The sequence below is a fragment of the Rhinopithecus roxellana genome, chromosome 17 (assembly GCF_007565055.1).
Source record: "Rhinopithecus roxellana isolate Shanxi Qingling chromosome 17, ASM756505v1, whole genome shotgun sequence".
NCBI lineage: Eukaryota > Metazoa > Chordata > Mammalia > Primates > Cercopithecidae > Rhinopithecus > Rhinopithecus roxellana.
The window spans coordinates 88875383-88888939 of record NC_044565.1 but is presented as its reverse complement, the minus strand read 5'-3'; the positions used below and the strand labels follow the sequence as shown (position 1 = coordinate 88888939).

The following is a 13557-nucleotide window of genomic DNA, read 5'->3' as shown; positions in this document are numbered from 1 at the left end:
GATAATTTAACCCAAGACCTGACTCTAGGCTGGAGCCTGTGAAAAAGAGAGGAAAATGGTGATTTGAAAAAAAAAAAAAAAAAAGGACACAGGCCTGGCACATGGCTCACACCTGTAATCCCAGCACTTTAGGAGGTCGAGGCGGGTGGATCACCTGAGGCTGGGAGTTCGAGACCAGCCTGCCCAACATGATGAAACCACTCTCTACTAAAATAATTTTTTAAATTAGCCAGGCACGGTGGTGGGTGCCTGTAATCCCAGCTACTTGAGAGGTCGAGGCAGCAGAATCGCTTGAACCCGGGAGGCAAAGGTTGCAGTGAGCCCAGATTGCGTCACTGCACTCCAACCTGGGCAACAAGAGTGAAACTCCATCTCAAAAAAACAACAACGAAAAAAGACAAATACAATTTCTCTTATATGAAGTACCTAAATTAGCCAAATTCATAAAGAAAGAAAGTTGAATAGAGGTGACCAAGGGCAGGAGACAGCAGGGAAGGGGGAGTTACTGCTTAATGGGTACAGAGTTTCCGTTTAACATGACAAAAAAGGTCTAGAGATGATTAGTGGTGATGGTTCCAAAACACTGTGAATGTATTTAATGTCACTCAATTGTACATTTAAAAATGGATGCTGACCAGGCGCAGTAGCTCATGCCTGTAATCTCAGCACCTTGAGAGGCCAAGGCAGGCAGATCACATGAGGTCAGGAGTTCAAAACCAGCCTGGCCAATATGGTGAAACCCTGTCTCTACTAAAAATACAAAATTAGCTGGGCATTGGTGATGTGCACCAGTACTCCCAGCTACTTGGGAGGCTGAGGCAGGAGACTTGCTTGAGCCCAGTAGGTGGAGGTTGCAGTAAGCTGAGACTGCACCACTGCACTCCAGCCTGGGCAACAGAGCAAGACTGTCTCAAAAACAAACAAACAAAAAAAGGGTGTTACAGCTTGTTAAAATTTGTCTAGCAGATTTTCCAGCTTTTACTGGAAGCCCCCTCACCCCCCAAAATAGGTGAAATGGCAAATTGCATGTATATTTTACCACAGTGAAGAAACAAAAAAAGAAGTTATTCAGCCGGGCGCGGTGGCTCACGCCTGTAATCTCGGCACTGTGGGAGGCCGAGGCGGGCAGATCATGAGGTCAGTAGATAGAGACCATCCTGGCTAACATGGTGAAACCCTATCTCTACTAAAAATAAAAAAAATCGGCTGGGTGTGGTGGCATGCACCTGTAGTCCCAGCTACTCCGGAGGGCGAGACAGGAGAATCGCTTGAACCCGGGAGGCGGAGGTTGCAGTGAGCTGAGATGGCGCCACTGCACTCCAGCTTGGGCGACAGAGTGAGACTCGGTCTCAAAAAAAAAAAAAAAAAGAAAGAAAGAAAGAAAAAGAAGTTATTCCTCTGGGCTCCACTCCACTGTACCAGGGGCTTCTCCTTGTCAGAGCACGAGGAATACCGCAGCGTAATGTGCCTCTCTGTTGGCCATGTGCTCCCTGGGACCAGTGATTGTGCCTGACACAGTTTATCATATAATTGGTTGTTAATGTACATTTGGTTTTAATGAAAAAAGAAATGAGCAACACCCCCTGGCGCATTTCCGGAAGCCTGTGCATTTCCAGAAGCCTGTGCATGTACAGTGGGCTTCACGGGGCGTGTGCCTCGTGCAGCTGCGCATTCAGTCCACGTTCCAGAGCAGCCAGTGACCTGGGATATTTAGCAGGGAGTTATGATCTGGCCTCTGTTTTCTCCACGAGGATCAGCCCTGAGGCCAACTGGGACAGAGACCACACAGCACACAGAGGGCACTGGCAGTGTGGGCCACCAAGCAGGATTGCTGCCCGAACACAGCAGGCCTGGAGATGCTGCGATCAGCTCACAACCCTGAGAAAACACTGGATCGTGAGTGCATTGTGGAAGCTGTGACGTCTTCGGCCCATGGGGACAAAGTTAAGTCACTGTCTTAACCTGAAGATAAATGAAGGGGCCCTCTTCGGGTAAGAGAATTAAATTCCTCCAGGGAAGAAAAGAATGACTTTCCGGGCTGAGAGGAAAAGGACTTCGCTGTAATCCAGTCAGCAACTGCAGCAAATTTAAGGGGGAAAAAGGTGCCAAGTGCGGGAAAGGGGTCAGAAAAATAAACTCAGCGTTCATTGCCCCTCAGGCGCTCTTCAGGGAGAGCAGACAGGCCTGGAGGAACAGGCTCGCAGTCCACTGCCCTCTGCTATGAATCCCAAATGGCCCTGCGATCACTAGTTGGGCTTCCCAGGGGCCTTCACATTCAGGAAGAGCTGCCCAGGGTACCGAGCTGAGGATTTCTGCCCCGGGACAAGCAGCCTCCCTGGGGAAAATCAGTGCTGGCATGTGGCTTCCAGGAGAGGCCCCCTTGACTTCAGAGGGCTGCTGTGCCTCTGAGTCCAGTTTGCCTGAAAAATCTTCCAAATGCAGCTCTAGTGCCACTTCCTCCAGGAAGCCCACCAGCCGGCCCCCACCACTCCTGGACCCCAGCCTAAGAATACTTATGCCTTAAACACTACAATGTGGAGAAATTAATAATACAAAAACAAAATGTCCACGTCCACTCCAAACATAGGAGGGAGAATCAGGGCGGAAAGATACAGTGGTCTTAACTTATGCTTGAAAGATTTTCCTTTTAGGTCGGGCGCGGTGGCTCACGACTGTAATCTCAGCATTTTGGGAGGCCGAAGCAGGCGGATCACCTGAGGTCAGGAGTTCGAGACCAGCCTGGCCAATATGGAGAAACCCTGTTTCTACTAAAAATGCAAAAATTAGCTGGGCGTGGTGACATGGACCTGTCATCCCAGCTACTCGGGAGGCTGAGGCTGAGGCAGGAGAATCGCTTTAACCCGGGAGGCACAGGTTGCAGTGAGCCAAGACACCACCTTTGCACTCCAGCGTGGGCAACAAGGGCAAAACTCCATCTCAAAAAAACGAAAAAAATTTTACTTTTGCCGGGCGTGGTGGCCCATGCCTGTGATCCCAGCACTTTGGGAGGCCAAGGCGGGAGGCTCACTGCAGCCCAGGAGTTTGCAGTGAGCTATATCATGCCACTGCTCGCCAACCTGCCCAACAAACATATTTTTTTTTACTTTTGCATATTTTACAAAGCACACACCCACGTGAGCGCACTGCCAGCCCCCTCGCCCCCCAGGACAAAGTGGAGACCCTGTCAGCGAGGAGGCTGCCGCTTAAGTCCTTGGGGTTCTCCACAGAAGGAGATGGCTCTGCAGAGCCATGCGCCCTAGACAGAAAAACTTTCAAAGTAATTTAACAAAATTGAAACTTCTTGTCGAATTACGTTGTAGACAGCGCGGGCGGAGCAAATGTGTGTCCACGGAATATTCGTCGGGCACAAGCGGAATTCCCTGTCAGCTACCCGGACCATGGGTGCCCTGAGGCCGCGTCACGATCCCCCGGGATAAAGAGGGTGGGGGGCGCACAGAGGCAAGAAGGAGGCGGGTGGAGGGTGTGTAGAATAAGGAACTGAGGTAAAAGCGCCCGGCACTGGACTCCTCTCGGAGGAGCACCAGGAGAGGGCAGGAGGAGCAGACGGGCTGCGAGCCCAGGCTCCCAGCCCCGCCCCCAGCAGGCCCCGCCTTCCGCTGCTCGCCACCGCCCCCGTGAAAAAAAACCAAACCGGTAACCTCTACCCGGCCGCTTCCCATTGGCTATGTGAGTGAGCGATGTCCACCAGGGCCAATGAGTCGCAGCCACGGCGCGGCGAGCGCCTTCCGGCCCGCCCCCGCGCGGCCACCCGGCGGACCACCGGACCGGCCTGGGGCGGGACGTGGGCGCGGGGGCGCGGCGTGCGGCACGCGGCAGGGGTGAAGCGGCGGCGGCGGCGGTGGGGACTGCACGTAGCCGAGCGCTCGGCATGGCTTTCGTGGGGCTCGGTAGGTGCGGGCCTGCGGCGGGAGGTGGACGAGCTGGGGTCGGCCTGAAAGGTTTCGAATCTCTAGGCCGTTCCCCGGCTGGCCGCGGCCTGTAGGCGGCCGGAAGCGGGCCTGGCGAGCGGGAGGCGCGGGCCTAGGCGGCCGGAGGAGCTGCGAGATTGCCCGGCGGAGGTGCGGGTGCGCGGGAGACTAGGGCGCCCGTGGGGAGGGGCTTTTGCAGCCTCGCGGGGCGGTGCGCGGGGGGCGGGAGCCTAGTGTGCTGGAGCCGGGCGCGGGGTCCCGGGCCGGGCTGGAGAACCTCGGAGCCCAGCCCCGGCCGGATCCTGGCGAGCGGGTCAATATTCCCGGCGAATCGCAGGGGAGCTTGCTCTGGGCACCTTCTCGAACTCGTGCGTGGGGACGGAGGATGGCGGGCGCCCTGCACTGCAGCTTGTTTCTGCCACCTGTTTTATGCAGCTCCTCCTTTTAAAAACTGAAATGTTAGGCCGGGCGCGGTGGCTCACACCTGTAATCCCAGCACTTTGGAAGGCCGAAGCGGGGGATAATCTGAGGTCAGGAGTTCGAGACCAGCCTGACCAACATGGCGAAACTCCGTCTCTACTAAAAATACAAAATTAACTGGGCGTGGTGGCACGCGCCTGTGATCCCAGCTACTCAGGAGGCTGAGGCAGGAGAATCTCCTGAACCCGGGAGGCGGAGGTTGCAGTGAGCGGATACCTCGCCACTGCACTCCAGCCCCGGCAACAAGAGTGAAACTTCGTCTCAAAAACAAAAAACTGAAATGTTAAATCTCAGTTCTGAAATAAGGACCCGTAGTTGCCTTAGAAAGGGACAGTGCTTTCCAAAAGGTGGGCTTAGGACGCAGGGGTGCTTCACGTGTCATCGGACTCCTTAAAAACGAAATGGAACCCAGCGTTTTAGGAATTCTGTAAATCTACTTCGGAGGCTACAGTAGGCGAGGCCAAGGGTCCTGTCCTTGCCGGGCTCACCTTGGTCACAGCCTTGGCTCTGAGAGTCCTTAACCTTGTCTCTGGCCTCAGACCACCTGCCCACTATTTACTGGCTCTGTGACTTGGAGCAAGTTACTTAACCACCCTGTGCCAGTGCCTTTTCAACAGTGCTCACCATTTTAGGGGCTAATAATAGTACTCCTTTAGGGCTGTCCTGGGGGTTAATGAGTTAGTACATGTCTTTTTGTTTTTCGAGACAGGGTCTTGCTCTGTCTCCTAGGCTGGAGTGCAGGGTTTCGATCATAGTTCACTGCAGCCTGGAACTCCTGGTCTCAAGGGATCCAGACACCATGCCACCACACCTGGCTAATTTTTAAAGTTTTGGTAGAGTCAGAGTCTCTTTGTATTGCCCAGGCTGGTCTCAAACTCCTGGCCTCAAGTGATCCTCCCTCCTCAGCCTCCCAAAATCCTCGCCCAGCTAGTACATGTTTAAAGAGATGTAAATATTTGCCATATTACTGTGGAGAGAGTAGATGAGGGGAAAAGATTTTAGTCTGTTTAGTTTCCTGTGAGTGAATTCAGACTAGACCCTGAACGAGTCTGTGAGTCTATTAATTAACTCATTTTAATAAATGGCAACCTTTTTGGGAAACCTCTTGGTTTCTAGATGACTGCTCTGGGACCGCAGATGACTCCTAGCAGATGTGGGACAGAGATGTTACTGCTGTGAATTTATAACATCCTTAACTGCCGTGGAGGAATGGAAAACCACAGATGGCAGAGCCATCTGCTCACAGAGATTCTAGACACTCACTCGGATGGTCCGATTTCCCATTGGTGTTCATTATCACCGAGTGGAATGGTGATGTGAATTTTAGAAACAGAATATCATTGGTCAGCATTGACCTACTTTGTCATCTTAAGTAAGCCCAGGGTTTTTTTGTGTTCTTGGGGCTTGGGGGTAGTTGTTGGCTACTTTTATGCATTCAGAATGTCCACATCTTTGTCTGTTCTTTCTCAGTAGGATGTTCGGTTTCCTTGTAACCTTGCTAGGTCACGTTGCCTTTTTAGGAATTTTAGTCTCAAATCTTAACACAGCATTTTCATTGGGTAGCCATGTACAAGCAGAGGAGGCTCTTGTGAGAATTAGGCAAAATTTAAAGCAAGCAAAGGTCCGTCACCATTACTAGAAAAAAGAATAACCTAAGTCTGTGTTAATACTGTCAGTAAAGAGCGTCTTTGATGAAAAGGGAAGCACATTTCTAAGGTGAAAAACCCTGGTCTCTTCTGGTGACTGCAGCCTGCTTGTAACAGCATGAAGAGGAGAGGACTGACTTTATTGCTGTCCTTGACTGGCAAAGAGAAGTGAAAGTACCTAATTCTGCCACAGTCTACCTAATGATGTTCTGTGGATTATACCACTGCATTCTCCAGCCCTTCGGTTAGAAATTTGGGTCTATCTAATTATATGATCTTAGGTAAGTTATCCTTTCTGTGTTTAAGTTTCCTGGTCTATGAAATAAGGGCATCATGACGCATACCACATAGGGTTCTTAAATGACTTAACATATGCAAAATGTTTAGAACAATGCCTGGTACAGAGTCACGCAAGTGTTACTGTTTTGTCTTGCCAGAAATAAAGACCACAATTTCTGGAGCATAGTGTGACAGGTATCTCAGAATGTTAGCCATACTCCCAGATCTCTCTTGTCAGAATTTATCTTGAGGAAACAGTCATACTAATTTGATGGGAGGAGGAAAATACAAGAATTTTCAGGGCTGGGCTGTTAGTGCAGAATTGGAAACAATCAAAATTCAGTCAGTAGTGGATTGACTAAATGGTTGAGCCATTAAAAATGGTTACATTGGAGTAATTTAAAAATTCTTAAGTAGAAAATATCTGTAACTTACTCTTTTGCTTTTCCATTTTTGAAGATTTCACAATAGGCTCAGTGTATTGAGCAAGTACCAAATTCATATAGATTTTACAAAAAATATAAAATTATTTAAAAGTAGTGCATCTCTGTAGAGGATTATCCTGTTTTTGGTTTTTTTGTTTGTTTGTTTGTTTGAGACAGGATCTCGCTGTGCCTCCCAGGCTCGAGCGATCCTCCCACATCAGCCTCTGGAGTAGCTGTGACTACAGATGCACCCTACCACACCCAGCTAATTTTTGCATTTTTGTATTTTATATTTTTTCTCTACAAGAGATGGAGTTTTGCCATGTTGCCCAGGCTGGTCTCAAACTCCTGGACTCAGGTTATCCACCCGCCTCATTCTCCCAAAGTGCTGGGATTACAGGCCTGAGCCACCACGCCCAGCCTTAGTCTTACTTTCAAGCTTATTCGGAGTTAGGACTGTCAGTGCTTATGTTCTTGATTTACTTGCTTTGTTAAATGTGTCAAACTCTACTTCACCTTTTCTGCAGCAATGAAAAGATTAATGAGCAGCGCCATCCAATAGAAATATCATGTAAACATGTATGTAATTTTAAATTTCCTAGTAGCTACATTTAAAATGGCCAAAAGAAACAGGTGAAATTAATGTATTTACTCAGTATATCTAAGATCATTTCAACATGTGTTTTCAAAATGAAAAATAATAATGAGGCCAGGCACAGTGGCTCATGCCTGTAATCCTCATACTTCGGGAGGCTGCGGTGGGCGGATCACCTGAGGTCAGGAGTTCAAGACCAGCCTGGCCAACATGGTGAAACCCTATCTCTGCTAAAATACAAAAATTAGCTGGGCGTGGTGGCTGGTGCCTGTAATCCTGAGACAGAGAATCACTTGGACCCAGGAGACAGTGGTTGCAGTGAGCCGAGATCGCACCACTGCACATCAACCTGGGCAGGTGAGCGAGATGCCATCTCAAAAAAAGAAAAATAATAATGAGATTACATTTTTCCCTCCATTAGGTCTTCAAAATTCAGTGTGCTTTTTACCAGCACATCTTAGTTTGGGGTAGCCACGTGTAGCCAGTGGCTGTCATGCTGGACAACACTGTTACTAAGGGAGCAGCCCCCCTTTGGTTAGCCTGGCTTCCGTTCACAGGCATCCTTTCCCACCTCTTGAAATGGAAAAGGAGATCATCCTGTCACAGGCTACTCCATCACTGACTGGGTTCCCGTGCCTCCTCTGACTCCGGGCATTTTATTCAGATATTCCCTGTATTTTATCTTTGGCCTCTCCCACTGCATGTCTTCCTCTCCCAGATCACGCCCATCTTTAAAGAGAAACCTTCCTTGTTTTCTACATTTGCCTGCCTCTGGTCTCTGTAATGAAACCTGCTTAAAGGGTTACCTGTATTCTCTCCAACCTTCTGTAGACTGCATGCCTCTTATTTTCACTCCACCACAACTGCCAGGGCTCCCAGTGAATTGTCACTAAATCCAATCAATAGTTGGTTTTCTGTCTTTGTTCCTTTCTCTCCCAGTAGTATTTGTTAGTGTGGCCCCTTCCACATGTATCTTGGTTTATGTGACACCACTCTCAATAATTCTTCCAGTCCACCTTCCACATGGCCACTGGAAGACTCCTTCTAGAAAGCACAAATCTATTCTTTCCTCTGCATGATAACCCTTTAATGGCTTCACTATTAGTAAAGTTCGCAGTTTTATAAGTCCTTACGATATTGGCCAGATCTATGATTCAAATGCAGTGTAAATCTTGAATACCATAGTTGTTCATTCATGCCTGTAGCGTACAGAACCACTTTATCTTGAGCACTCACTAAAAAGACAGCATGGTGTAATAGGAAAAGCTTGGAAATGGAGAGCTCCCTGCCTCTTACGTGTATGACCATAGATGGGCCACTGGTCTCGACCTTTATTTACAAAATGGGGATAATTCCTACTTTCTAGTTAGTAATGCTGTCAAAAATTAAGTGATCTGACATATTTGAAAGTGATTTGAAAAACTGAACGTGTTGTATGATGGAGGATTTAGCAGTAAAACAATGAACAATGGTGTATACTCCTTCCAGAAGAAATATACCATTTAGTTATTCCAAAAAGGTCCATTTGAAATCTTCCAAATTCTAATTATGAAGTAAGCATAAGAAAATGTAACTAAGATGGCATGTACACACACTACTTGAGAACACAGGCCAGTCTCACTTACAATTTGCTATATCAACAAATTAAAAGGAAGAAATGATACGATCAACTTCAGAGATGCAGCAAAGACAGGAATAGACAGAAATTTCTTTAACATTGTAAGTATATTTTGGCCTGGCGTGATCGCTCATACCCGTAATCCCAGCACTTTGGGAGACAGAGGCAGAAGGATCACTTGAGACCAGCCTGGGCACCATAGGGAGACCTTGTCTCTACAAAAAATGTAAAAGTTAGCCAGGGCTACACCCGTAGTCCCAGCTACCGGGGGGCTGGGGGTGCTGAGGTGGGAGGATCACTTGAGCCCAGGAGGTCAGGGCTGCTGCAGGGAGCTGTGTTTGCACCATTGCACTCCAGTCTGGGTGACAGAGCAAGACCCTCTCTCAAAAAAAATAAAACTGTATTTATTTCAACCCAAAAGCCAGCATGATTTCTGTTGAAGTCAAGAACAGTCTGAGGATATTCCATTATTTACCTTGTTCTAGAGGTAATTAGCAAAGTTTTGTATATAGTCGTGTGTTGCTTAACTTTAGAGATATGATCTGAGATGTGATCAACTTCAGAGATGCTAAAAAGACAGGAATAGAAATTTCTTTAACTTCTATTGTCCTATCAGACGATTTCTTCATTGTGAAAAACATCAGTGTGTACTTAATACAAACCTAGATGGCATAACTTACTAAAAACCTAGGCTCTGTGGTATAGCTTACTTCCCTTACCTTACAAATCCATTCAGCATGTTACTGCACTGAATATTGTATGCAGTTGTAACATAGTGGTAAGCATTTGTCTATCTAAACATAGAAAAGGTGCAGTAAAAATATGATATAAAAGATAAAAAATGGTACAGCTGTATAGGACATTTACCATGAATACAGCTTGCATGACTGGGGGTTGCTCCTAAAATTTTATTTCTTGAATGATAGAATAACCTTAATTTACTATAACATTTTTCTTTTCTTTTTTTTTTTTTTTTAGGAGATGTGGTTTTACTATACTGTGTTGGCCAGCCTGGTTTTGAACTGCTGGCTTCAAGCAGTCCTCCCACCTTGGCCTCCCAAAGTGTTGAGATTATAGGCATGAGCCATGGTGTCTGGTCAACATTTTACTTTCTTTTTTTTTTTTTTTTTTTTTTGAGACAGAGTCTGGCTCTGTCGCCCAGACTGGAGTGCAGTGGCCGGATCTCAGCTCACTGCAAACTCCGCCTCCCAGGTTCACGCCATTCTCCTGCCTCAGCCTCCCGAGTAGCTGGGATTACAGGCGCCCGCCACCTCGCCCGGCTAGTTTTTTGTATTTTTTAGTAGAGACGGGGTTTCACCGTGTTAGCCAGCATGGTCTCGATCTCCTGACCTCGTGATCCACCCGTCTCGGCCTCCCAAAGTGCTGGGATTACAGGCTTGAGCCACCGCGCCCGGCCAACATTTTACTTTCTAACCTTAATTTTTTTTTTTTTTTAACTTTTTGGTTCTTGTAAAAACACCTTAAAACACATTGTACAGCAGTACAAAAATATTTTCTCTTTCTCTTTTTTTTTTTTTGAGGCAGAGTCTCGCTCTATCAGGCTGGAGTGCAGTGGTGCATCACAGCCCACTGCACCTGTAGCCTTGACCTCCCTGGGCTCAGTGATCCTCCCACCTCAGCCTCTCGAGTAGCTGGGACTACGGGCATGCACCACCATGCCTGGCTAATTTTTGTACTTTTTTTAGAGAGGGGGTCTCACTATGTTGCCCAGGCTGATCTTGAATTCCTGAGCTCAAGCAATCTGCCTGCCTTGGCCTCCTAAAGTGCCGGGATTACAAGCATGACACATAGCGCCTGGCCACTATTTTATTTTATGTCGTATTCTGTAAGGTTTTTTTCTGTTTTTAAAATTCGTTTGTTTTGCTTTTTTAAGCTTTTTTGTCAAAAACTAGGACACAAACACACACATTAACCTAGGTCTACACAGGGTCAGAGTTATCAAGACATCACAAGGTGATAGGATTTTTTTCAGCTCCATTGTAATCCACAGACCACCCTCATATATGTGTCCTCTCCTTGACCCTGTGGATGTGACTGTATATGTAAATTTGAAAGGTGAAATTTTGATAGTAATGCCATTTCAGAGAACTTTTGGGTTCTTCAGATACTAGTAAGTCAGTTCAGAATTTGTTTTCCTCTATTATTGTTGTAAATTGCATTTAAGTTTCCAGAGCTGCTAATGAAAATGCCCTCGATCCACAGTGTGGCAGAACTGTGTGGTCAGCAATACAGTCGACACTGTATCCTTTCTTTATAAGGTTGTTCACATGAAAAATTTTTCTGATAATGTGTTATGGATAGTATTAAGAGAAATAAAACTATCCATAACAATAAACATTGGCCGGGCACTGTGGCTCATGCCTGTAATCCCAGCACTTTGGGAGGCCGAGGCAGACAGATCACCTGAGGTCGGGAGTTCGAGACCAGCCTGACCAACATGGAGAAACCCTGTCTCTACTGAAAATACAAAATTAGCTGGGTGTGGTGGCACATGCCTGTAATCCCAAATACTTGGGAGGCTGAGGCAGGAGAATCGCTTTAACCTGGGAGGCAGAGGTTGCCGTGAGCTGAGATCGTGCCATTGCACCCCAGCCTGGGCAACAAGAGCGAAACTCCGTCTCAAAAAAAAACCAAACAAATTACCATTGCTCTTGAAAGAGTCACAGTCTAGTGGAAGAGACAATAATTATTTTTCCTTTCAAAAAGATACTTGAATAAAGATAATGTGCTAGTAATTGCAACGGAATAACATGAGGAATGATTACCGTGTGATTGCCCAAGGTTACACAGGCAGAAGTGACCTCCTAATTTTTCAGTGTCCGTGCCCGTAAAATGATAGTAGTGCTGCCTCATGGAGTGGTTGTAAAGAACAAAGACATTAATACATGAAAGCCACTGAGAATAATGCTTCAGCCTTTTTCCAGTGCAGCCCAAGGAATGGGAGTGGGGACTGTCCATTCCTTTTTGGCTCAGTGTTGCAGCAATGGGAGTGAAATTCCAGGGGCTCTGACTGCAGCAGGGAGGGCATAGGGGCCAGAGCTAGGCCGCCCTCCTGTGTGAAGGGCCCTGGTCAGTTGAAGAGGACTCTGGTTCCCCAGGGTTTCCAGTCAAAGCATGAACAGTGCTGTTAATGGTGTACTTTTGTTGTTACTTCAGGTCTGGTGAGCTGTGCCTTCTTTCTGGCAGTGAATGGTCTGTATTCCTCTAGTGACGATGTGATCGAATTAACTCCATCAAATTTCAACCGAGAAGTTATTCAGAGTGATAGTTTGTGGCTTGTAGAATTCTATGCTCCATGGTAAGTATTATAAAATAGTTGTAGATTATTTATAGTACTTTCTGAAATTGGAGAAAATGGTGTATAAAAATCTGATTTTATTGAGTCATCTAGTTTAGCTTACTGTTTGTTTAAAAGAAGTAGGGAAGAGGGAAATGGGAAATACAAAGTATCTCGTCTGTTGTTAAGGAAGATCTACTGATGAGGTGATGTGTGTGGAAGGAAAACTAATTTTATGAGGAAGGAATCTTGAGCAAAGAAAATAGAGGGGCCAATGATTAACTTCATTCTGTTTCTTGAAGAGAATTATTTCCTGAAATAATGTAGTTAGAAAATCTGGTTTAATTTAAAAATTCTTGCCTTACATTCAATACTGGAAAAACCCCTGTGGGGTAAAAATGTAATCACCATTGAAACTAAGGCACAAAATTATGTACAGTTAAAAGTACAACATGGTGCTAATGCTTTGTGTGATTAAAGCATTTAATGCAAAAAAAAACAAACATCGAATAGAAGAGTGGAAACTGTGCAAGATGTATATGAGGCTGTCTCTGCTATAAACCAGCAGGCCACGAGTTTCCTGAGAGGAGAACCAAACCCTAGCCCACTGTGTGTCTGTGAAGAACTGTGTGGTGATCTGAAATCCCAAGGAGTTCTTTGGCATGTGAACAAGGCTTGAGTCAGCGATATTAGAACCTGATGGTTGCATTTTAGGGAATGCCTGATGAAAGTTTTTCCTTTCTCACTTTAACTTTTTTCTTTGAAACTGAGTTTTAGAAACTAACCACCAGTCCTCATGGACCATTTTACTTCATGCTCAGTGTAGCAAATGGAGGTAAAAATGCTCTGTTTTCAAAATGGATGCTGCCACATTGTGTGTCCTGTCCACCTAATGCCTTTACTATTTTTAAAGGCTCTGGTATTTATGTGTTCAATGCAAATGCTAATTCTGTATGGATTAGTTCAGTTATACTAGCAAATATATAAATAGTAATTGTACAAACTGTGGTGTTGTCAAATGTCTCCGTATGTGGTTTTTACAAGCTTATCATATGTGGCATAGGTAATTTACCTTGTTTCTGAGAGTGACCATGCAAGAGAAAATACCTCATTGTAAGACTCTACAAGACAGCATAATTGAGAAGGCAGGATCTAGATCTACTAGTTAATAATTACTATACTGGCAGAGTTTTACTTCGTGGTGTCTGGGTGAAAGAATGTCTGATTAGAGCAAGCGCTTTATTTGAGAGACAGGGTCTCACTTCTCCCAGGCTGGAGTGCAGCGGC

The 13557-nt window shown here is 46.3% G+C and overlaps 1 protein-coding gene and 1 non-coding gene across 2 annotated transcripts in view; both read left to right on the top strand.

Annotated features, from left to right (window-relative positions):
• Positions 1-933: 933 nt before the first annotated feature.
• LOC115894426 lies at positions 934-993 on the top strand. Its single transcript, XR_004054546.1, has one exon. It is a non-coding gene; the product is annotated as a U7 small nuclear RNA (small nuclear RNA).
• A 2756-nt stretch (positions 994-3749) lies between these two features.
• Positions 3750-13557, top strand: part of PDIA6 (protein disulfide isomerase family A member 6) — a 27799-nt gene continuing 17991 nt past the window's right edge. The window contains exons 1-2 of the mRNA XM_030920701.1: positions 3750-3908; positions 12150-12291. Coding sequence (XP_030776561.1) covers positions 3890-3908; positions 12150-12291 — 161 coding nt within the window. The 5' untranslated portion in view covers positions 3750-3889. The remainder of the gene's footprint in view (positions 3909-12149; positions 12292-13557) is intronic.